This window comes from Lipotes vexillifer, unplaced genomic scaffold (genome assembly GCF_000442215.2).
Source record: "Lipotes vexillifer unplaced genomic scaffold, Lipotes_vexillifer_v1.1 scaffold1198, whole genome shotgun sequence".
NCBI lineage: Eukaryota > Metazoa > Chordata > Mammalia > Artiodactyla > Lipotidae > Lipotes > Lipotes vexillifer.
Window position 1 is genome coordinate 170,237 of NW_006769399.1, and position 25,174 is coordinate 195,410.

A 25,174-nucleotide genomic window follows, 5' to 3' on the forward strand; every position below is an offset into this window, starting at 1 on the left:
TCTTTCCCTGAATGATCCCATAACCATGGGAACTTAAAGAGCCAATCCTACCTCTAAACACTTTGTAATGATAGAGTCCAGGATAATATGGCCAATCTTCTAGTGCCTCTGATTTTCAGTCACTGCCATTTTGGTCTTCAGGCTTTTGCTGTTCCAAACAGGACCTACTATGCTAATGTGATTATCGACCAAGATCTCCACAGAGGTTGCAATAGTTACGACATGAAAGAATGCACCTGCATCTGGAGTAAGTCCAGCATGTTACAAAGAAAGGATGTGGGGCGCTCTTTGATTCACCTACAGTGTGCACCAGAACAAGGCTTTCCTTCTATCTACATCTTAGTATTGAATCCGGGTCACAGTGAAGACCCTTCCCCCCACTTTTCTTACAGAAGTTCCCACTTCTGGCCCATTCCTGCCCTAGACCTTGGTTGAGCCCATGTCAATCTAAATGGAAAGATTCAATAAGTTACATGTACTTTATTTCTTTTCCATCCAGGATGTTCCTTGGCTCTAGACAGAGTTTTGTCTTTCCCCAAATGACAGTTCCATCTGGAGTGGCAGTACTATTTACTATTTATAAAAAAAGGGTCCTATTCTGTCTTGTTCCCCAGTCAGTCTTTACCTAATTGCCTTACATATACTTAATGAAAAGGGGCATTTAAAATGCTTCTTTCCAACAAAGATATACCTCAAGGAGATTTACACTCACCCCCAGTCAGAAAGGCATCCTGCAAGTTTTAAGTGGCAGCTGTGTCTGGATTAAAAAAATAATCAACCTAATAAGGTAGCTTTGCTATGGTAAATTCTGTACCAGCAATGTGCTAGACATTGGGGCCACAGAGTCTAGCAGGAGAATAACACGTGAAAACAAAGAATTTCAAAGTGATCAGTACTTAAGTAGTGGTAGGTACATGAACTAGAAATGCCACAAGGGAAGAGAGTGACTTATTCTATTTGGGAAAGTTAGAGAAGCCTCACCAAGGTTCAGGTTTTGGAACTTTATACTGAGCAATAAACAGATCTCCAAGGGGACAAGAGTCAGTGCAGGGGTGGATATGGGACATACGGGCATCATATAAAAAGTGCAGAGTCATGAAATAGCATGACGCTGTGAAATAAAATTCATGTTTTATGGCAAGACAAGAAAAATTTAAACATAAAAACTCTCTGCCCTGTGGCCCCCTCTCTTCCCTCTGCTGTGCCTGGTGTATCTGCATTATGCATCAACCCAACCTCCCCGTCGGCAGAAATACCTGCTCAACCATAAAGAGCAACAGTCTCCTGGCGCCAACCAGACAACTCCTTAAAAGATAACATTCCTTTTTAATCTTACAAGGGGCCATGATGACCCATGACCCACTACTTGCTACATTGTATAAACTGTCAATAATATGTCATTCAATGTACAGCCAGTCGTCTGTCTCAAAAACTTTGTGCTTTGACCTCAAACAGGCGGAACAGTTCTCAAAGCTTTCTGAGAGGCTGTTCCTGGGTTATAACCCTTAATTTGGCTCGAATAAAATTTTCCATTTCTTTCTTAGGTCAACTGATGTATTTTTTCATCGACGATATGCTACTTGGAGAATTAGTGCCATGTAGATGGAGCGCAGGAACAAGGGTGGGGGAGTAGCAATGAGAGAAGTGTGGCAGGTGAGGTTAGAAAGCAAGCCAAGAACACTAATCAGAGGTCTACAAATTGGAGTATTCTGACTTCAGGGATACATGGGGGTGTTTTAGGGGCATGCAAATCTACAGTGCAAACGTGGTGCGTTTTGCTGAAGTATTAATTTCACTTTCTCATGAGAGGAGGGGGATTTATAGGGATTCTTTTTTCTTTACACCAAAATTTAATCTGTTTATTCCTTTAATAATAACTAGACTTGTTTTATTAACGCTTAATTGAATAATTTTCTTTCTACCTCTACTGAAGCTACTCTCTGGGAGGTCAGCAGCGACTTCTTACATGGTAAGGAAGTTTTGGCTAGTACCCACTGCTTCCAAAAGTTAGTTCAGCCCCAATCCACTATTATTCTTTTGCAGCATCTTAAACTTTTTTTAAAATTCTTTTTTTAAAAAAAGCATTAAATGCATACATTAAAAAAGCATAAAAGTACACAAAATCATAAGTGTGCAGCTTAATAACCTATAAGAGAGTAAACACATCTATGTAACCAATACTGTGGTCAAGAAATAGAATACTGTCACCTACTTTTAAGGAGTCTTTGCTCTGGGCCAGACACTCTGCTAAGTACAGAACGTGGATTTTGGAGCTAACTGGGATGGGAGGTAACATTCAGGACTCATCAATGGCTGAAGTCCAAGTTCCCTACTAAGATATATAAGACACTCCAATATAAGGGTCCATTTTCTTTCTGAATTTGCCTCATGTCACACAACCCTATGTTTTTACTAGTTCATAAATTACTTGCTGTTTCCTTGGAACACATCCCGATTCTCTCCTTCTGTGCCTTTGCTTATGCTGTTTCCTTTTTCTTCCTGGAACGAGCTCCCTCTCTGGGCTCCTGTTCGCCTGCCTTCCGCCAGCACACTCAAAGCTTGCTTTCTGTGTCCAGCTTCAACATCACCTTTTCCATGATGTGTGCCTGCTCTTCCTGATTGAAAATAAACCCATATGATCAGACATTTCCACAGCATTACATGTACCCCTGCCCTTATATCTTCCTATGCTGGAGTATTGTTAACTTTACTAGGCTAAGTTTGTTGAAGACAGGTTGATTTAGGAGTCATTTTATATTCACTTACTATTAAAATACCCTCTTAAAAAATAACCATGGTGGGCTTCCCTGGTGGCGCAGTGGTTAAGAATCCGCCTGTCAATGCAGGGGACACGGGTTGGAACCCTGGTCTGGGAAGATCTCACATGCCGTGGAGCAACTAAGTCTGAGCACCACAACTACTGAGCCTGCACTCTAGAGCCTGCGAGTCACAACTACTGAAGCCTGTGAGCCTAGAGCCTGTGCTCCGCATCAAGAGAAGCCACTGCAATGAGAAGTCTGCACACTGCAACGAAGAGTACCCCCCGCTCGCCGCAACTAGAGAAAGCCCTCGCGCAGCAACGAAGACCCAACTCAGCCAAAAATAAATAAATAAATGAATACATAAATAAATTTATAAAAAAATAATAACCATGGTATTTTGTACACATCATTTAATCAACCATCAATTATATTTTTAAGGGATCACTTTCTATGCCCAGAAACTTGAACATTGTTTTACTTAAAGTAAAAAAACTGATGTCATACATGTGATAGCATTGAAGTATTCAATAATCATCTCAGATGTGATCAAAGATTTCCTTAATGTGAACTAAAACATAAAATAAGGATTAGAAATTTAAAATCAAATAAGGTGTAAAGGACTCTTTGTATTAATGGTTTACTGGTTAAACTTTAATTAGGACTAATGCATCAAAATAGAAAGCTCATTTAAGTTCTGTAATGTTCTCCATAGGCAACCAAAATATATTATTTATAGAGATAGAGTGAGCAATATGTTGATATTCAAACACGTGGCATACTTTGTCACCTTTCTCTTAAATAATATTTTCTTATCATTCATCAAGAACAAAGTTTCCAGTAAAGCATGCTTTTTTTTTCCATCAGTACGTGAGAACTCATTGAATGGAAGCAAAGATTCTACCTGCCTTATCATTTTAAAATAAACCAGAGTTCAAGCTGCCCTTAAATGTTAAATGTAAAGGTGGTTTATTATATTGTTTACCATCATAAATTAGTTACTCCTTCTTTAGGATTAGTAAACTAAATTATTTATCCTTTGTCTTTCTTCCAGATCATCACCTGCCACACCTGGTCAACTCCTGCAGCACCATTACACACACACACACACACACACACACACACACACACACACACTCTCACACACACGCACACGCTCATTAGGACAAAGAGCAAGTTGTCGTTTTCTAAGTATCTATTCCGGTACTAGCTTGCTGCTCTATCAAACGTTTGTGGAATATGTTTTTAAGTATGTGCATAAACAAACAAACAAATAAAATAGGTTTAAGAGAAATGTGACAAAACCTTTTCTTCCCATTATTTTCACTAGGATATAGACTATAGTCTTTCTAAATTGTCCTAATATAATTATTTAGTAGGTAACATTTTGTAATGAGAACTAGTCTATTGTTTGTTTTATATTTACCCATAAAGCTCATTTAAAGATACTTTAATTGTTAGAAATTCTTTAATAATGTGGGAGTATTTGAGGCAATATTTTACCATGTACCATCTCATTAGATATTAAAATGTTTTACCTTAATTAAAACATCTCAAAATGTTATGATATCAATTCTATTTTGAGTAAAAACGAAATTTTCCACACTAAGTTTACAGATGTTCATTTTAGATTAGAGAATTTGAAATTAGTTATCCAACCCCTTCATTCTGTGTTCGACAAAAAGAGGGAGCATTTGCAATTATATATGATAGTTCTAACCAGTCATTTCAAGAGCAATTGTTACATATTTTATACCAGGCTCATATGAACCCTTGATGTTAAAAGTACCAGGATACATTTAATTGAAAAGGGGGAATTTCTGCTTCTCCCTGATTCATGAAGATAATGGTTTTCATTTCTTATCCAAAGGGAACAATGTGATAATGTTAACCATGTACACTCTGATAACTGTCCCCCTACCCTGCACCCACCACAGGATGACCACCACTAATAAAACAAAGAAGCATGGGGCTTCCCTGGTGGCGCAGTGGTTGAGAGTCCGCCTGCTGATGCAGGGGACATGGGTTCGTGCCCCGGTCCGGGAAGATCCCACATGCTGTGGAGCGGCTACGCCCGTGAGCCATGGCTGCTGAGCCTGCGTGTCCGGAGCCTATGCTCCGCAACGGGAGAGGCCACAACAGTGAGAGGCCCGTGTACCGCAAACAAAAACAAAAACAAAAAAAAACAAAGAAGCAAATATTGGGTGAAAACAAACAAAAAATATGGAAATGCTTAAAAAAGAAAAACCTGGCTGAAACTTGAACTAAAATATTCAAAACATGAATGATTTGAAGGTAGAGGAAAATACTCTCAAATTATAGTTAGTTTCTGCCTCAAAAGGTGTAAAGATCTCAACACTCCTTTGGGTCCTTCTGCTCTTGGGAATGAGAAAACCTCCTGAATAGGTTCATTAGTTATAAAAACATAGCAAGTATCTGATGATTAGTCTTAAAAATACTGAGATGACTGTTAACGCAGATATTTTACACTGAGAAGCTAAGCATTCTATTTTATTAACAATGATACATTCAAAGTTGTTTATCTAGGATCTGTTGGCTATTTAAGAATAAATAGGTACAAGTCATTTGTTCTGTTTTTCTCTGTGTGGAATTGTGCCTTGAAATTATTATTTGTTTTTGTGGAGATCTGTGGGTTTCTGTTTGGGCAGTTCTTCTTAGGATATTAAATATTCATTTGATAAATTCACTGAGTTCCTACTATGTGCCAGACACTGCCGTAGACACTGAGGATACAGTGGTATGTAAGACTGACATTATCCTTGCCTCCTAGAACTTACAGTGGAAAAGAAGGACAGTTAATGGGGGCACACAGTAAACAAATACAAATTTTGCCACATAGAGACAAGTGCTAGGAAGAAGAGATAAAGCAGAATAAGGAAAAGAGAGTGATGGTGGAGAAGGGTGGGCAGGGTAGATACTTCAGATAAAGTATTTAGGGAAGGCCTTTCTTGGGAGATGATATTTGAGCCTGGGGGGAAAGTTTTCTCCCAGAAGTAGAGAAACTATATGAGAAGGCCAGGGAAACAATAGATAATGAAATAGAGGGGCAGCAGTGGGGTGATGAGAAGCGTGGTGGATATACGTGTCTGCAGGGCTTGCTGGTGGATTAGATGTAATGAGGATGACTCCTGGGTTCTTGCTCTCATCAAGTAGGTAAACTGGGTTACCACTGGGTACGATAAGAAATGTTGAGTCTGCGGAGCAGGTTTAGAGGTTGTTTGAGATGCTTATATTCATCTCAGTTGTGGAGTTCAGGGAAGAGGTCCAGGTCGGAGACAAATTTGAGAGCATAGAGGCTGTTTCAAGCTTTGGTACTGGATCAAATTACCTAAGAAGAAAGACTGAAGGACTGAGCCTTGGAGCAGTCCAACGAGAGGGCGTGAAACCTGTGACAGAGAGGTTTAAGATGTTCAGGACACATGGTAGAAATCTAAAAAGGACTGAACAGAACTAGACTGTTGAAATCAAATATAACACAGAGTGTTACTTAAAACTGAGAAGAATCAGGACTCGTATATTCTGATGTGATGGCCTTATTGGGGTCTTGTTGGACTGGACATTCTTACTGTCATTCATCCCAGAAGAGGCAGGTTCAAGGTCAGGAAGTAGAGCCATAGAAAGTAGGCCTTGTATGTGGCATGGCATGACATCTTTCTACCCCTGGGCCTCTTTGCAGTTGGGCCTGACATAGGTGTCCAGAGGCTCATGGAGGTCCTCTTGGAGGAAGGGGCAGTCTGTCCTGGTGGAGTTAGACCTTGAAGCTGACCATCAAATGTTAATGAGGAGGGTTTTGGACCTGTGGCCAGGTGAATTCTTATCTAGGTGTTCATTCCAAGTGAATTTTGGGTTGTACTTCCCTTCTGACATCTTTTTTTTTTTTTTAAAGTCTTGTCAAAATTATACCCTGGGTTTATGCTACAGTGGATCAAAGTGAATTAACCTAAATGTGGACTCCCTTGAATGTAATTGAAAGGAGAACAGACTCTGGTGCCAGACATAGGAAACAAATCCCAGTGCCTCTGCCTATTAACTGAAAAATCAGTTAGGAGGTGAATTAACCCGTTTAGGAGACACATCATGAGAACCAGATGTAAGCAGTGGAAGTGGGAATGTAAAGAAATAAATGGATTAAAGAGACATTGGTGGCTAATCATAAGTGAGGCATTGGAGAATTTTTACAACAGCTCTGAGATTTCTAATTGGGGTTCTTTTTTTTTTTTTTTTTTCCTGGAGGAGATAAAGCTTTTATTTCTTTCTTTACTTATTTAAATTTATTTATTTTTTATACAGCAGGTTCTTATTAGTTATATATTTTATACATATTAGTGTATATATGTCAATCCCAATCTCCCAATTCACTACTTGGGGTTATTAAATAAATTACCATAAACCAAAAATAAAGGACTAAAAGAGGTGGGCCATGTTTCAGTAGGAATGATAATGAAGTGTTAATTAAGTTTTGAACATGCTGGGTATTTGGCAGAGTTCAAGAGGCAATTGAAAATTGAGTCTAGCTCAAAAAAACTTTCTGACTATACGATTATGAAGCATGAATAAATTACCATGAGTATGAATGGTACTGATACACTTCAGAAACATAAAATGCATCTGTTTTGCTGCTATTATTTGGGACACAGGAAAATGTCTTTTTTCCTAGGCATATCTTTTTATTTCCAGCTTTATTGGGTTATAATTGACATATGATATTGTGTAAGTTTAAGGTGTACAACATGATGATTTGATATATGTTTATATTGTGAAATGATTACCACAATAAGATTAGTTAAAACATCCATCATTCACAGTTACCGTTTGTGTGTGTTGAGAATAATCAAGATCTAGTCTCTTAGCAACTTTCAATGCAGTATTGTTAACTATAGTCATCATGCTGTACATGAGAGCCTCAGAACTTGTCTTAAAGTTGGAATTTGTATCCTTTGACCAACAGCTCCCCATTTCACCTCCCTGCCCCCCAGCACTTGGCAACCACCATTCTACTCTGTTTCTGTGAATTCAACTTTCTAAGATTTACATATAATTGATATCATACAGTATTTTCTTTCTCTAACTTATTTCACTTAGCATAATGACCTCCTGGTTTATCCATGCTGTTGCAAATGGCAGAATTTCCTTATTTTTTAAGGCTGAATAATATTCCATTGTGTGTGTCTGTGTGTGTATGTATAATTCTTCATTGTATTAATATGGTATATCACATTTATTGATTTGCTTATGTTGAACCATTCTTGCATCCCAGGAATAACTCCCACTTGATCATGTTATATGATTTTTAAAATATGCTTTTGAATTTGGTTTCCTAGTGTTTTATTGAGAATCTTTGCATCTATATTCATGAGGGATATTGGCCTGTAGTTTTCTTTTCTTGTAGTGTCCTTTTGTGGCTTTGGTATCAGGGTAATGATGGCCTCATGAAATGAGTTTGGGAGTGTGCCTTCCCTCTTCAATTTTTGGAAGAGTTTGGGAAGGATTCGTGTTAATTCTTCTTTAAATGTTTGGTAGAATTCACCAGTGAAACCATCTGGTCCTGGGCTTTTCTTTGTTGGGAGTTCTTTGATTCAGTCTTCTTACACATTATTGGTCTATTCTGATTTTCTGTTTCTTCATGGTTCAGTCTTGGTAGGTCGTATGTTTCTAGGAATCTATCCATTTCTTTTAGATTGTACAGTTTGTTGGCGTATACTTATTCACAGTATTTTCTTGCGATCCTTTGTATTTCTGTGGTATACGTTGCAGGGTACCTTCTTTCACTTATAATTTTATTTATTTGAATCCTCTTTTTTCTTGGTTAGTCTAGCTAAAGTTTTGCCAATATATCTTTTTAAAAACACCAACCCTAAGTTTTGTTGATCTTTCTATTAATTTTCTATTCTCTATTTCACTTACTTCAGCTCTAATCTTTATCATTTCCTTCTGTCTGCTAACTTTGGGCTTGGTTTATCCTTCTTTTTCCAGTTCTTTGAAATGTAATGTAATCTTTTTTCTTAATGTAGGCATTTATAGCTATAAATGACCTCTTAGAACTGCTTTTGCTGCATCTCATAAGTTTTGTTTGGTTGTGTTTCCATTTTCATTTGTTTCAAGATTTTTTCTGATTTCCCTGTTGATTTCTTCTTCGATCCATTGGTTGTTCAGGACTGTGTTGTTTAATTTCCACGTATTTGTGAATTTTCCAATTTTTCTCCTGTTACTGCTTTCTAGTTTCATACCATTGTGGTCAGAAAAGATACTTGATACAAATTCAATCTTCTTGACTTTGTCGAGACTTGTTTCGTGGCTTAGCATATGATCTACCCTGGGTAATGTTCCATGTGGGTCTGAGAAGAATGTGTATTCTGCTGCTGTTGAAATGTGTTGTATATGTGTCTGTTAGAGTCATCGGGTCTATAGTGTTGTTTAAATGCTCTTTCCTCATTGATTTTCTTTCTGGAAGACCTATCCATTAAAGTGCCCCTAGCACATTATTTTTTTTCCCATGAGAAATTATAATCTCCTCTTTTTGGATGGGTTTGAACATATCATAAACGTAATGTCTCCATGCTCTGCATAGTGTTACTTCTACCTGCAATTCTGTTCCCCTACCCCTTGTCTAATATTGAGTTCTTTGAATATTCAGTTTAAAATTATGATTCTTTGTTAAGCTACTCTGACTGTCAGATAAAGTTTGTGCAAGCATAGGACTTGATAATAACTTCTATTTTACTACTCATAAGTCCTGCTGGATATCATAGCAAGTATGTGCTTGTGTGTCTAGCACCTCCACTGAACTAATTCCTTCCGCCAGAAAGCATGCCTTCTGTTTACCCAGACTTTCAAATTTGGGAAACTCTAATAAATATGTACTGAAACAAATAAAGTGAGAAATTCTAGAAGCAGCAGCAATATATAAAAATAAGGAGTGGCAAAGTTCAGGAAGGACATTAGTTGCAGTATGTGGATGCTTAGCTTAAGTATATGGTAGAAAATCAGATTATGGAAGAGGAAAAGAATGCCTCAGGCAGCAGATTTGATCTGGGTCCTGGTATTCATAAAGGAGAAACAAGGTAAATTACTCAGTTTTGTTATTTGAAAGGAGAAAGCTTAATTTTCCTTTCTAATAATAAAATTTCTTTAAGATTAATATTTCTTCAAAATGTCTAATCATTAATTAACCAGGATACTTGCTGAAAATGCAGATCACCAGCCCTTCTCCTGATGATTCTGATTTGGCAGGTCTGTAGTAGGGACCAGGAATTTGTATTTTACAAGCACTATGAGGTGATTCTCATTTTTAGCCAAGTTTGGAAAACCATAACTAAAGGCAGAGCTCCTAGTGTCTCCGTAATTTTTTCATGGTGCCTCAAGCCAAAAGAAATACCCCAAAGTTCTGTTTATTAAGTAGATAGATCCAGACAACTTAATAGTTGTAGTTGTTAACAGAGTCCAACAGATGGCACTGTGTTCCCCTCAAAAAGTTAAAATATCCCATGCCCTATGATTTCCCTGAGGTACCCCAGAGCACCTCAGCACACAGTTTATAAGCTGTAGCCTAAAGGGAGCATTTTCCTGGCATAGCATCTAAATAAAATATTTGAATGGGCCTTCTATAGAAAGACTGTGAGACCAAGTAGACAGTGTATTCCATGAATTTCATCACTTTTTCTATCATTTGCTGCCGTTTTCATGTGGTTGTTACTGCTCTGTAAAGCGACTATCATTCTCCCATAAAGAGCCTGAGAGCAAATATTTTAGGTTTTTCAAGGCCCCAGATGGTCTCTATTGCAGTCTTATCTTGTCTTTTCTGTTGCAGCCCTTTAAACATGTAAAAACCATTCTTATCTCTTGAATTTGACCCACAGGCTGTAGTTAACCAAGCAGCTTCTAGTTATAAGCCTAGTATAACACATTAAAGTACAATTTGGTATAGGTGATTCTGCAAGGCTGTAAGTGCTCAGTATTTTCCTATCTCATCCTTTTTTGTTCAGGGAAGTGTGTGCAGTAATGCATCCCTGCAACTAATACGGGAATATGCAACTAATATGGCCTGCTTGATTTCAAAGCTACTATAAAAAGAAAGCTGTCATTGAATCTTGCTCTTATTTCTTTTTTTAATGAGAATTTGCAAGTTTTTCTCCAGCTTAGTAAAGAATATCTTTAAATTTCCAAGAAAAGGAGACTAGCCCTTTATCACTCGCTTGCTAATTATTGTAAATGGCTAACGAGATTCCACAATTATAACTAATAAGGCAAGCCTTAGCTTATACTAGATAAATAACTTGATAGAATATGCCGTTTGAGAATTCTAGCTTTATTTCCAAAATTAGTGTTGCTATTTTGAAAACATGCATTGTGCTTATTAGTCTTTAGGTTTTATGTCAGTTATTTTTTTTTTTTTTCCTTTTTTGTCAGTTATTTTTTAAAGTCTAGTGCGACAAGTACTGTTCCTATGCTAGTCATAATGGAGATTAATATAGCAATAATGGTCTTGAGAAAAATCAGGAAATTTCTTGAGGAAATTTCAGTCCATATCTAAAAAGTGAAAAATTTTTGAAAAGTGCACCATAAAAATTCTTCCAATATCTTTCAGTCTCCACCCAAAAGATGTTTGTTCATTAACTATTTCCCAGAACTTTAAGTCAGTACTCCTCCTTATTTGTTGTCATAAGTACTCTTAAATTATCAATGATCCTATTTTGTAATTACATTTATTCATGTGGAAATTTGGTTACTTCCATTTTCTCTCATGAGACTCCAATATTCCACGAGCGCCAGTCTATCCCCGGCACATAGAATTGTGCCTACTGCCTATTAAGTGTTCAGTAAATATTTGCACATCTATGGGTCAAGCACACAGCTGCAATAAGAGTCAGAATTATCCAATGGAAAGCATTATGCATTTAGTAACTAGCAGACTTAAGTTCCAGGACCACCACTAATTTTCCTTGGGTTATTAGAAACAGCCAGTGGATTTCCTCATCTGTAAAACCCGGCATATTTCTACCTGTCGCCACCTCACGGAGATGTTGGTGGCATCACGTGGCAGAGAGCATTTATTTGCTCGGCAAAAGGAGTGTGTGTTACAGACACCAAGCTGGCCCAGGACTGTCTGGGCAGCTACTGAGGCACGTCCAAGTCACCCCGTTATATAAAGGGCCCGCCTGTCCGGTGTCCTCTTAAATCCCTGACCCGACGTCATCGGCCACCGCCCTGAGGACGCCATACGGTGCCCTGAGGATAGGCGGTGCAGGGTGGGACCCCGGGTGTCGTCCGCCCGAAGCTTGCGGCCGGCTGCCGAAAGCGTCTGAGACAGCAGCGGCTCTCGGGGATGAGACCGGAAGCCCCTCTCGACTGGCCCGCAGCCAGTCAGCGCTAGGCCTGTTCGAACGTGACCTTGTTTTGGCGTTGCTAGGAGACCCGGCTCCCGCACGCCCCCGACTGGCCGGCTAGCGCGGGAAGGGGGCGGGGCCGTGGCAGGCGCCGGTAGCGGTCGGCCGAGCACCGTTAGGGCAGCCCCGAGCCCGGCGCCCGGCCAGACCCTTGGAAGAAGTGTCTCGTCCCCTGCCACCGCCCAGGCCTCGCTGGCGCCCTCCCGCTGGTATCAACGCGCTCCCGAGCGGCAGTGAGCCACGTTTGGGTCCGGACCAGGGAAGGACGTTAGTCAGGTGAGCCGCAGCGGGGCGGGCAGCTGGTGTGGCCACTCCCTGCCCAGGGAGACTAGCCGGCCGGGTGCGGAGCGGCGAGGTGAGGGGATCGTGCTGCGAGGACAGCGGGCCTGCCCCGGCGGCTGCCGCAGGTCGGATCATTCACTCCTGTGGGCCGGCGCAGCCGCAGGGAGCACCCTCCGGCCAGCGGACAAAGGGTTAACGCGCCGGCGGTGACCGCGGGCCCCGGATGTGAGAACCTCTGCGCGGCATCCGTGGGCCGCGCTGCAGGTGCGCCCGGGCGGGCGGAGCGAACCGGCTGGCGGGGACCTGACCGACCGGCCGAGGCTCCCCTTCCCCTGCAGGGGTCGCTCGGCTCCCTCCGCAGGCGCCCTCTTTTCTAACTTGAGGGCAACAGGTGGTGCCTGTGGACTGAGGGAGAGCCCGGCTCCGCAGTGCTGGGAGCGGCAGTTACTCTCACCAATTAGGGCGCGGGGGCGCGTGTGGCATGGACGCGCTGACGCAGGTGACCAATGGGATTTGGGCTCAGGGGTGGGCCGTGTGGAGTGGGCGTGGTCGTAGTCTGGAGTCACAGTTTCTAGTGAGGCAACCGCCGGAGCTGCGTGGAGAGCTAAGCTGAGCGGCGGTGGGGTGCTTCTCTGCCCCCGCGTAGGAAAGCCTGCCAATGCTTTCTCATTTGGATCCAGGCTCCAATTCGGGAGGTGAGAGCATTGTATTTTGGGGTGGGGCGGTTGGCGCGCTGAGGCTAATAGTGACCTTGGGTATGCTGTTAAGCGTGTAGAATTAGATCCTGAAGATCAGATTATGTGTTACAAATTTTCTGCCAAAAAAGGCACTTCTGTGGTTACTGCGACTCGGACGAGTTGCTGGTGACTAGGTTGTCTCCGGTATGAGGTCTTAGAGGTCTGGGGACCCAGGGGGGTAGAGAAAAGTACATATTACTACAATTTCAGTGAATGTTAAAGAATTTCAACGGCAATGATTATTCTGTCGTTTACCTTGGATCGCGTATGTTTCTTATCTCACTTGGTTTGTTTACTGAAGCAAGTTTTATTTATCACGTTCCTCGTGTTGCTTAGTTTAGCAGGAAGAGAGAAAAGCAGTTGTAGTACATTATTTCACAAGAATAACTTAATCATTTTCCCCTTCAGCAGTCTGGTAGCTGGATCCCCTAGGAAGAGAAGTTCTCACGCAGTAAGAAGAAAGCCTTTCAATTTGGAACACTTCCTTACAGCTGGAAATGGGGAATGGACTGTCAGACCAGACTTCTATCCTGTCCAGCCTGCCTTCATTTCAGTCCTTCCACATTGTCATTCTGGGTTTGGACTCTGCTGGAAAGACAACTGTGTTATACAGGCTGCAGTTCAATGAATTTGTAAATACCGTACCTACCAAAGGATTTAACACGGAAAAAATTAAGGTAACCTTGGGAAATTCTAAAACAGTCACTTTTCACTTCTGGGATGTAGGTGGTCAGGAGAAATTAAGGCCACTGTGGAAGTCATATACCAGATGCACAGATGGCATTGTGTTTGTTGTGGACTCTGTTGATGTTGAAAGGATGGAAGAAGCCAAAACTGAACTTCATAAAATAACTAGGATATCAGAAAATCAAGGAGTCCCTGTGCTAATAGTTGCTAACAAACAAGACCTGAGGAACTCATTGTCTCTCTCAGAAATTGAGAAATTGTTAGCAATGGGTGAACTGAGCTCATCAACTCCCTGGCATTTGCAGCCCACCTGTGCAATCATAGGCGATGGACTGAAGGAAGGACTTGAGAAACTACATGATATGATAATTAAAAGAAGAAAAATGTTGAGGCAGCAGAAAAAGAAAAGATGAATGGTGATGACCTTTTAGATCTGTGTGGAGTAGGTTTTCTGTGGTCTGATTCTGACAAATGGAAGAGTGTCTACATCCTGGTTTGCCTGCCTGCCCTCCTGGATGCTGTTAAAGCTTTGTTTTGTTGAACAATCAGATGTCCAACTCTGTTGCCTTGTGGAAGATGAGTAAATGCAGTGCTTCTTAAAATGGCCTCTTCTGCCTACCCCACAAATCTTTTGGTACTACCATTTTGGGAAGCCAAGCAAAGATAGAAAATTGACCAGAAAACAGCTGTAGAAATTTGACCTGAAGTTAGTGAAATAAAACTTTGAAGAGTGTCTGCCTAGTGTTTTGTGCTTACATCTTTTGGGGGGAAGCCTTTGCAAAGAAATTGCATGCAAGGCTTTGTATGTTATGCTAATGAATGGAAATGTTAAGGTAGATTAATATATACAGTCATACTGGTCACGTTGGTCCAACCAGTAAGGGACAAGGAGGCAGTGCTTGGCTTTTTAAGTTTGGCCGAATGAATTTTGACATTTTCTGGAATCAAATACTGTAATGCTGTATCTTAATTCTAGACGATGTTTAAGTTGGTCTAACTTAAAATTTAAAAAGAGGTATTCGGGGCATATTCAAGTGCATGGATTAGTTTTTCTGGCAAAGCATGTTTTGGGGTATAGTCTTTTACTTTCTAGAAATAGCTATGCATCTTTTTACACGGTCAGGTTTAAAACACCTTTTTGGGGATTTAGGGCTGTTTTAGAAATAGTTTGTTGTCAGAGTCACTTTCAGTTAAAGAACCTAAAATAATTTACTTAACTCTTTGACATAGTAAATTTGGGCATGTAGACTAATCGTAAATACATATGCTTTGACAAATGTATGGATTTATGAAGAAAGCAATTGATGAATTCAGTCAAGAGGGTGTAACTACAATACATGGTCTCTAAAGTATTCCAGTTGTAAAATATTTGTTTTATTATATTTGCTGGCTGAACACAGATGTGGTTTTTCATATATTTTTGTAGTGTTTTGAGAGAAGCAGAAGCTTTATAACCAACACCTAATGCACTGTGCAGTGAAAATGTAAGAGAGGTCCTTATGTGCTCTGAGCTTTAATTTTTTTGTTTACAAACTGAACAGTGTTATGCAGGCAGTCTGGTCCTGATTATAAGGTAGGAAGAAATGATACAGTACTACAGATAAGAATTATGATTATAGAAGATGAAGGGGAAAGTAGCAAAGCTATGTTTTGTGAAAATTCACTGGTACTGTTTACTTTGGAATCCAAAAAAACCCTCTAAATTAAAAGGAGGAAAAACCTTTACCTAATTCTTATCTACAGGTAAAGACTTGCTTCCTGTGATCGTATATAGCAAGTCAACATGATTTCTATGTGTTAAAGCCAACACCTGTTTGTTTTGAAGATAACCAAAAGAAATGCGCTTTGCTAGCAGGGTTTGGTTTTGGGTTTTTTTGGTTTTTTTAAATGGAGTTTTTGGAAACTTGGTTCATGTTCACACAAAATGAAGTAGCTTCCTGTGGAGCCTTCACATGTTAAATGTACCTGCACTAGTGACAGTCATTTAGAATGTTTATATTCATGGAAATGTGCATAATAACTACCAATAAACTACTTGAGGCACTAGGAGAACAGTGTTTGGCTTTGAGTTTTAATGTATGTACTTCCACTTCTGATGAAGCTACTAATTAGTAGTTGAAAAACAACTTTTGAAAGCTGGGTTACACAGTCCTATAGTCGTGTGACATAGGCACCAAAGGTTGTTTTCTGGGAGAACCTTTATTTTTTTAACCCTTCACTGTATGAAATCATATACAAACATGAGTAGATCCATGATGGATTAATAAAGCTTGCTGAAAGAAAAGTCTGTGAATCAATTTAGATTTTCAGCCTTCCTGTACTTTTTATGTACTCCTGTGTAAAATAGTAATGTTTTAACTATCTCTTGAGAATTTATGTGTTACCCTTATTTTGTAGCCTAAGAATTTGATAAGCAAATCCACATTATCTAAGTGTTTCATATTTAGTGAACAACAAAAAGAAAAGAGAAAATGGCATGGACACTATACTAGCTTTTATTTATAAAACACATTTTCAACTAGAAAACTCATCATAAAATTTTCCAGTTTGCTAAGTTCAGGTTCTCCACCGCCTATTCTAGCTGTTAATACCATAGGATAGGATATAAGGAGTCTTGAAATAAACCCTAAAGAGTTTAGACAATGCTTTTACATCTAGTTTTTTTATTATTATTATTATTAAGGTACACCTTTATTAAAGTGTATTTCTAAAATTTTTTTTTTATATTTGAAGTTATTTGGTTTAATACCAAATATCAATCAAGAACAGCAACTCTAAATCCAAATTAGTATCAACAAAGTAAAAATTTTTTTTAGTTAAAAAAAAAAATGCTTTTATACTTAAAAGAGCCTTAAATTTTACATGCCCACAGTTGTTCTAAAATAGATTATAAACATTTAGAAAAAAAATAGTTGTACACTTTAAGTAGGCAACAAAGATAGGTTCACTAAGAATCATGGAAAAATAAATAAATCATTAGAAGCCAAAAAGTGGAGTTATTAGTATAAATATATGTATGTAGACAGAGAATGAATAATTTGTAGAAGGATGATGCTTTCTGAACAGAAGGAAGGGGCAGACTTAGAATGTTTTTGTTTGTACAAGGCATTTGACACTTAAAGAATGTTTCATTAATTATTCATGTTGACCTGGAAAGAGGTCTTTGGTACAGTGTTGCAAGGTTCTATTTAATACAGTTTCCTCAGTGATGTAAACAAAATGGTTTCTTCAGCTATAACAGTGACACAAAAGAATTTCTTTAAACTTTCCATGATGTAACACTCAGTAGTTAGCTAATAGAACTTGGAATGTTGAGTATACCATCATTTGAGGTTGGAATTTTACATTTAAGGTTTAAATTTAGCAGAACATTCTGTGATAGTGGTGATGCTTGTGCAACATTGTGAATATACTAAATGCCACTGAATCATACATCTAAAAACAACTAAAAATAGTAAATTTTATGTGTATTTTACCACAATAAATTTAGGATATTAAATATACACTTGTTTTCAAATAATCAGCTGAGTGAGAGCAATGTGATTCAGAGACCAGATTTAATTACACATTATATGGAAAACTGGGATGCTTAAATTAAAGCTTAATATGAGCCAGTATAGCATGGTAAACGAATCACAAAGTTAATATTAAAATATATGACAATCAGAATAGTCTCAACAAACCATAGCTGAAGTATGTGTCAAATTCTGTGTATGCAGTTAGAAATACAAGAATACCTATCTTGGAGGCTAGTTTAGGTGGATGTTAAGTGTTTTGTCTAAAAACAGCATGAGATTTGAGGTCAGATCAGGGTTCAAATCCTGGCTCTCCCACTCTTACACAGGTGACCTTTTGTCAAGTTCCTTGGAACTTCTCACCGTGTGAATACCTTCCTGGTAAAATTAAGACTCTTGCATAGAATGTTGAGAGGACTGAATAATGTAAACATCACCACCAAGCATTTGATAAGAACTCAATGAATGGTAGCTATTATTATTAACCAGTTACGAATCAGTATGTGTTGAGAGGCAGTATGGTATAGTTGATAAATTTTTAATTCCAATACTATAAAATTCAGGCCTTTTTAAAAAGTTCTTTTTAAACATCTGCTTTATAGTAGGCATCCAGTAAAACCTTGTTTAAGAACTTGAGTCAATGCCAGCTGAAACAGTCTTCTAAGTGTCACATCTTATAAATTTATTTTTTATATGTACATGTACATATACACACAAGAAAGGAGCTTTGCTTGTGAGCTGTGCTAAATATCTTTAAAAGTGCAGCATTCTAAAACATGGGTGGTTGAAGGGAGATGCTGAAGTTGATTGATTTCAATGATGCTCTAGTTTTAAATAAAACTTTTTATTATGACAAATTTCAAGCTTATACAAAAGTAGAATACTGTAATGAACACCCAGGTATCTCTCATGTATTTTGAGTAATGATGAACTTTCATCCCATTTTCTCTATATTCTCATCTTTTTCCGTCCTCTTTCCTCTCCCCCTACCCCTGTATTATTTTGAAGTGAGTCCTAGAAATTATATTTTATTTATAAATGTTTTGGCAGGTGTCTCTAAAAGATAAGCACCCTTTAAAAAAAACACTCAATATCATCACATATAAAATATATATCACATATAAAAAAAACACTCAATATCATCACATATAAAATAAAACTAATACTTCTTCAAGATAAAACTTCTTGATACTTCTTCAGAGATACTTCTTCAAATAAAACTACTTCTTCAAGATGATCAGATATCTATTCAGAGTTTACATTTCCCCGATTAAAGTTTTTACAAGCTTTTGCAGTCAAGATCAAATCAGTAACAGGCCATATGTTGTGATTGGTTGATATGTCTCTATAGGTCCTCTCCACCCCCTCACACCACACCCCCTTCTTCCCTCCCTCTCCTCCCTATTCTCCCCGTCCCCCCCTTCCCTCTCCTCTCTCTCTCTCTCTCTCTCTCTCCCCCTCCGATGCATCTCCCTTTCGGTGCTTAAAATGTTCTTTGTATGTGCTCTCACTTTTCTCGGTTTCCTCAAGACAACTTTAGATGGTGTTTTATACTTTCATCCATAGGTGCTAGGTCTGGTTGTCTCTTTGTGCTGGTAGCAGTCATTGATGGTCATTGTCTTAATGACATCTAATAAAACTCTGTGATGATGGATATATTCTATATCTACACAGTCCAATGTGGTAGCGACTAGCCTCATGTGGTTATAGAGTGTGTGAAGTGTGGTTGGTGTGATTGAGGAACATAATTTTAAATCTTATTTAATTAAATTTAAATAACTGCATTGGACAGGACTGGCTGATAAGAAACTTTCTGGACTTCCCTGGCGGTCCAGTGTTTAAGACTCCCTGCTTCCACTGCAGGGGGCTTGGAATCAATGATTTGGTTATCCTGAGGTTCAGTTCTTAAAAGAAAGGCAAGATAAATGCTTGTTTCTTTTGATTTACTAATTTTCAAGATAAGTTGATTCTTTAGCAACTTCCAAGGGTGACCAGTGAGGTTTGTTTTATTTTGAATACCATTATAACCTTACACATTTAAACATATTTGATATATTTCAATCCTTTGCAGTTATTATCCCTATTCATGCTTAAACTGTCCTATCTTTGAAGAACTAAGTTCTTTTGACATAACCCTAGTAATCTTTAATAGTTTCTTTACTTTCTGGTTTTACAAGAAATTCCTGCCTTACCAGACTTGTTGTTTTTCTAGGATCCCAGGTTTCTTTTAGTGGGAAATGGTATGAAGAGTCCTCTGTGTAAACCACTGAATTTTTCATTGTTTCTAGGCCTCTTCAGTGAATGGAATAGGACTTTTTAAAAAAGATGCATCATCAGTAGTTGACGCTGATAGTTCCAATTCAAAGCTTAAAATTCATAATGGTAGGGTCTTTATTTAACCTTAGTGATACTACTTAGTACCTCTTTTCACCTATGCCAAAAATCCTGCTTATCCGTGACACACACTTATTCCTTTGCTTTATTCCACTTTAATCTCACTACATTCTCAAAATAATACTACTACCAAGAATTTGATTACTGTAAGTGGTTTAACAATAGTTGTAGTTTCTTTTGTCCTTAGGTTATACCTCACTAGGGATAATTATAATATATCTCACTACAGTAAAATTCTTGTTCATTTTTTTTTTTTTTTCATGTGTGGTTATGCCACCACCTGGTACATGTTTAGGTACATTTGTTTCACAAAATACTTTATTTGCTTTTAGAAATGTTGACTCTGGTTTACTTAGTATATACAGTTCTTCCAGTATGTTTAAAATATTCAGGAATTCCCTGGTGGTCCAGTGGTCAAGACTCTGCTCTTTCACTACCCAGGGCCTGGGTTCAGTCTCTGGCGGGGAACTAAGATCCCACAAGCTGCATGGCATGGCCAAAAAAAAAAAAAATCGACTTGGGATTAAAAATAATTTACATACCATACATTAGAATCCTCTCTTTTATAAACTAAGCTACATGAATATTTTCCTCAATCAAGAAAAATACTTTTCTAGACAATTTTTTGTTTTTTTTTTTGGGTGGTACGTGGGCCCCTCACTTTTGTGGCCTCTCCCGTTGCGGAGCACAGGCTCTGGACACGCAGGCTCAGCGACCATGGCTCACGGGCCTAGCCGCTCTGCGTCATGTGGGATCTTCCTGGACCTGGGCACGAACCCGTGTCCCCTGCATCGGCAGGCGGACTCTCAACCACTGCGCCACCACGGAAGCCCTGTTTTTCATTTTTAGTTTGAGACCCATACTTTGTGGAATTGTTTGGTGAAAATTTAAGTTCATGGAGTTTGCATTTGAAAACATCTGATACAGAACAGTCTCTGATTGAAAAGGGACTCTTGCCTTCCTATTGCAGCTCTATGTAATGTCAACAAGAATATGAAGTCATTATTTTTCTTTCTTTTTAATGCAGAAACTGAGTAACTGAATAGCAAGTGATTAGAAACCATGGGCTTCCAGTGGACCAATGAATTTTTCAATATTAACATGAGAAGTGCTTATTTCCCTTAATCCATCATCTATCTGTAGATACCCTGAAATGGGTCAATGACAAAATGGAATTCCCTAGAACAACATTTTTCCAAAGTGTCTAGACTTCAGAATGGCTTAAGGAGCTTTTTAAAATCCCTGGACTCAATCTCAGACATTGTGAATCAATTCTCTAGGGGATGGAGCCAATAATTTATATGCTATAAATTAGATCTAGAATAATTTATATTCTAGAATAATTTATATTCTAACTCTTTCTAGTTTTTACCATGCCTAGATCAGCCAGATTTACAAACCATTGCTTTGTTGGACATGACAGAGGGGTGTCATGTCACCACTTAGAGTGGTGAAAATAAAGGGATCATAAATAGAACTGGCCTAGCAGAAATTTACCTGGCTACCTTTGATCTCTTTTCTTCTATGTGATGGGATTTTTTTCATTGGCTTGACATTGATGTCCAAATAACTATACTGAGAAACATGTGTAATCCTGGGATGTTTCAGATCAGATGGCTTAGGGGATATCTGAGAGAGCTCAGGGGAAAGGAATAGGTACTTTTCCTTCTCTTGAACTTGCATATACTTTACGCTAAGAGGCATAAAATGTCTGAGAAATTCTCAGGGAGTTCTTCACAAAAGATAGAGACCAGTTAGAGATTTAGAGAACTCCTAACTAGTGCCTACAATGTTGTTTTTCTGTAATCCTCTTGGGAACTTTGAGTGTCACAGGTTTTAGTGATCGTGATCAAACCCGATTATTTTGGGACTAACAGGTATGATAAAGAAAAATCAAAGGCATATGACCAGAGCAACTCCTGAAGAAAATGGGCAATGCTGAATGGACTATACTAAATCCCTGACACATTTGATTATTCAAATAGATAAGTAAAACACTTTGTCTTTCAATTTGGTAGACAAAAATTGTCCTTCTTGCTCGGTCCTTCTGTCAACAACTTCCCATGCTAAAAGCTGGGTGCTTGTTTAAAATTTTACAGGGTGAATTTAAATCATGATCGTGACATGTATTAGCTGTGTGTCTGAATGCAAGTTACTTCATTTCTGGAAGCTGCACAGCCTTCTCACTTTAAAATGGTGATAATCTCCTGCACCAGAAAGTAAGCTCCACCAGGGCAGGGGATTTATCCATTGCTATATCCTTAGCCCTTGAAACACTCCAGGGCACACGCACGTACTAAACACTTACATACGTACATAATTTACAAATGAGTGAAGCTTAATTTTAACGGGGGAGTCAATTTAATAAGCGAAATAAATATAAAGTGTGAAAAGTGCTATGAAGGAAACAAAGGACTGAGGAATGGAAAACCATATGGCTGACTTTCTTTTGATAAAGTAGTTGAAGAAGAATTTTTCAGATCTATCTAAATAAAGAGCTATGGGAAGACTAGAGGGAAAAGGATTTCAGGCAGAGGGAACAAAGGACCTGACATCAAAAAATCACTTAATGGAGTTGAGAACTGAGTGTAAACTAGTATGGTGAGAACTAGTGAGAAAAAGGAGAATGGCAGGATGTGAAGCTGAAAGATCAGGAGAAGATATTTATCCAGTCTGACAGTTGTGTCTTTAATGAGAGTACCTATTTTTGCTTTTTTTTTTTTTTTTTTGCTTTTATTCACTCTTTATACACTTGATTACAACTTACTGCTGTTTGTGTTTAAATCTACCATAATATTTTTACATTTGTTTGACCATTTTTGTTTCTTTTTTAATGTCCCTTTTTCCCCTTCTTTTCAATTTAGCAAAAGCATTTATTAATTTTCCGCTCTATTGACTTTGGTACAAATTCTTCTACTATTCTTCTACTATAATCACAACATACATCCTTGATTTACTGAAGCCTAATATAAATTAGTACTTTTGCCAGTTCCACTTTTTGGACAATACGAAACAGAACACTTTTAACTGCATTTACCTCACTTGTGATATATGGGTTATTATTGTTGTATATTTTATTTCCAAAGGTTAAAGATCCTCCACGTTCTTACGTATTGTGTATTCTTTTTGCTCTCTATTTTTTCTTGAATCTCTTGGAGTATAGTCTGGGATCATTTTCCTTCTGCCTGACAAACTTCCTTTAATATTTTCTTGAGTATGATGTGCTGGCAAAAAATCCATCCATTTTTGGTTTCTGAAGATACTTATTTTGCTTTTATTGTTAAAGGACATTTTCATTATGTAATAGAATTTTAGGTTGGGAGTTTTTGGTTTGGGGTTTTTTTTTTAGCACTTTAAAGTATGTCATTCTGTTGTCTTCTTGCTTTGTTGTTGTTGGGAGCTCAGCTCTTAGCATAATTTTTGCATTTTATGAAGGTAGTATGTCTTATACTCTGTTTGCTTGCAAGGTTTTTCTTTGTTTTTAATTTTTGCAGTTTGATTATGTGTCTAGGGGTGGTTTCTTCATATCTCTTTTGCTTGGGATTTGTAGAGCTTCTTGAATTTATGGCTTGAAGCGCCTGTCAGATAACATCAACATTTGGTTATCTGGAAGTCTGTCTTCTGTTTTTTAATCAAATTTTGCCCTTTTGTATTTCTGGTTTTCTTCTGACTGACTACCATACATATAAATACAATTTCAGTATGTCTGGAGCTCTATGGGATGTCATCATTCTCCAGAGAAAATTTACTGTTTTTTTTGCTGGCAGTTAACAAGGGTTAGGCTAGATTATCTCTCTGGGTTTCCTTTTCCTTTTGGGTCTTCCCTCAAATCCTCAATGTCTTTGTAGCTCTCCGATCCTTTCAAATAGATTTAAAAACAAAACTTGTCTCGTTTTTTTGCTTTCTCTTAGCTGGAAGGTTGGTCTGAAAAGGAGTAAAAAAAAATTAATTTTAATTCTAAAGGCAATAGGGAAGTTTTACAGTTTTAAGAATTGACATAAATCTGATTCACATTTTAAGATGATCTTAAATAAATTCTTTCTCTTATCTCTTCTCTTAAAATGTCTTCAAAGTTGGCTTTCATCTCCATTTCCACTCTTACCTTCCTGATCTAAATTCTGTCTAGTTACTAGCTTCAATTATTGCTTTTATCTCACTTTCTTAGTCCCTGAAGTCCCTCTAACATATCAGTGTTAGGCTCTTTTCCCCGAGATCCTGATTATTTTAGGTCTAGATTTGGAACTTAAATTTAGCTGTGCATTCCTTTAAGTAGATAGTTTTATTAGTCACATTTTATAGAAGAGCAAGTTAGCTTGAAGTGGTTAAGGAACTTGCTCAAGGTCACACGGTTTGGTGGGGCTCTGTGTTGAATCTAGGCCTCTTGAATTTCAGAAAGTAGATCCATCATTTTATGTTACAGAGATATATTCTATTCAGGCTATATTTACTACAAATATAGCAGCGTTTATATATCCTGTTGCTGCTACATACAAAACAAAGTGTAAATAATAAAAAGTTAAAACTTTTATTATTGTTCATGTTCACTGATGTCAAAGTTGCTTGAGCTGAACTTTTTTTTCAGAGATGTTCATAGATGTTTTTTTCAGAGATGTTTACCACTGGCCCATACAATTGTTTAGTTTAGAATATGAATCCTTTTTATTTATACATGAACAGATTAAACATTTCACATACACACACATACAACACACACGTACATATACACACAAGTATGAGAAGTTTAAAAAAAGGTATAAGATAAATTTTAGTGCTTTATAATTCCTTATTTTCTAATCAATTTGTTCTTTTTAAAGAATCAGAGTAAGTTGTTTTCTGGACTACAGATTCTACCTTTAATTTGTTGTTTCCTAGCTAATACGGTATTCTCATTTTGGGGGTGTTTTTAGATACACTGAATGCTTAAATCACTTATTTCACCATATCCTGGGATACATGTATGCCTACAAGCCTGGGCATGGATTGGTGGGTGTGGGAAACAGAGCTTTTGTCATTTAAAAAAGTAATAAAATTGATATTGATGTTCTACTCATTAATCCATGCCCTAGTACCTGACATTTATAATTATTAGGTTAAAGTTTCAATTTCATCTCAAATATATTTTAATTCTTGATATCATTTTAATCTAGGTAACACATTTTGAGCAACAGCTGGATTCCCATATATCCTAGAGTGACTATTTTGAATTCCCTAGGTTTAAAATGTTGTAATTTCTGACTTGATAGAGTATTATTATTATAATTACTACTACTACTAGTTTACCAATAAAATTTTCTCTGAAGTGCCTCATTTATAATAGGATTTTCATAGAAGATCTCTGCAATTCCTGACTTTCTGTCAATTGGTGTAATTTTCAGAGATTCTTCAGCAGTTTGAAT

The 25,174-nt window shown here is 38.0% G+C and overlaps 1 protein-coding gene across 2 annotated transcripts; it reads left to right on the forward strand.

Moving 5' to 3' along the window:
• The first annotated feature begins 13,034 nt into the window (after positions 1–13,034).
• Positions 13,035–14,603, forward strand: ARL4A (ARF like GTPase 4A). Of its 2 annotated transcripts, none has more exons than XM_007445589.1 (2): positions 13,035–13,140; positions 13,591–14,602. In XM_007445589.1, the coding sequence occupies exon 2, from the start codon at positions 13,680–13,682 to the stop codon at positions 14,280–14,282; it is 603 nt and encodes a 200-aa protein (XP_007445651.1). In that variant the 5' UTR covers positions 13,035–13,140; positions 13,591–13,679; the 3' UTR covers positions 14,283–14,602. The 2 variants fall into 2 exon arrangements, with proteins under 2 accessions (XP_007445651.1, XP_007445650.1); XM_007445588.1 differs by having other exon boundaries at positions 13,045–13,140; positions 13,524–14,603.
• Positions 14,604–25,174: the final 10,571 nt, after the last annotated feature.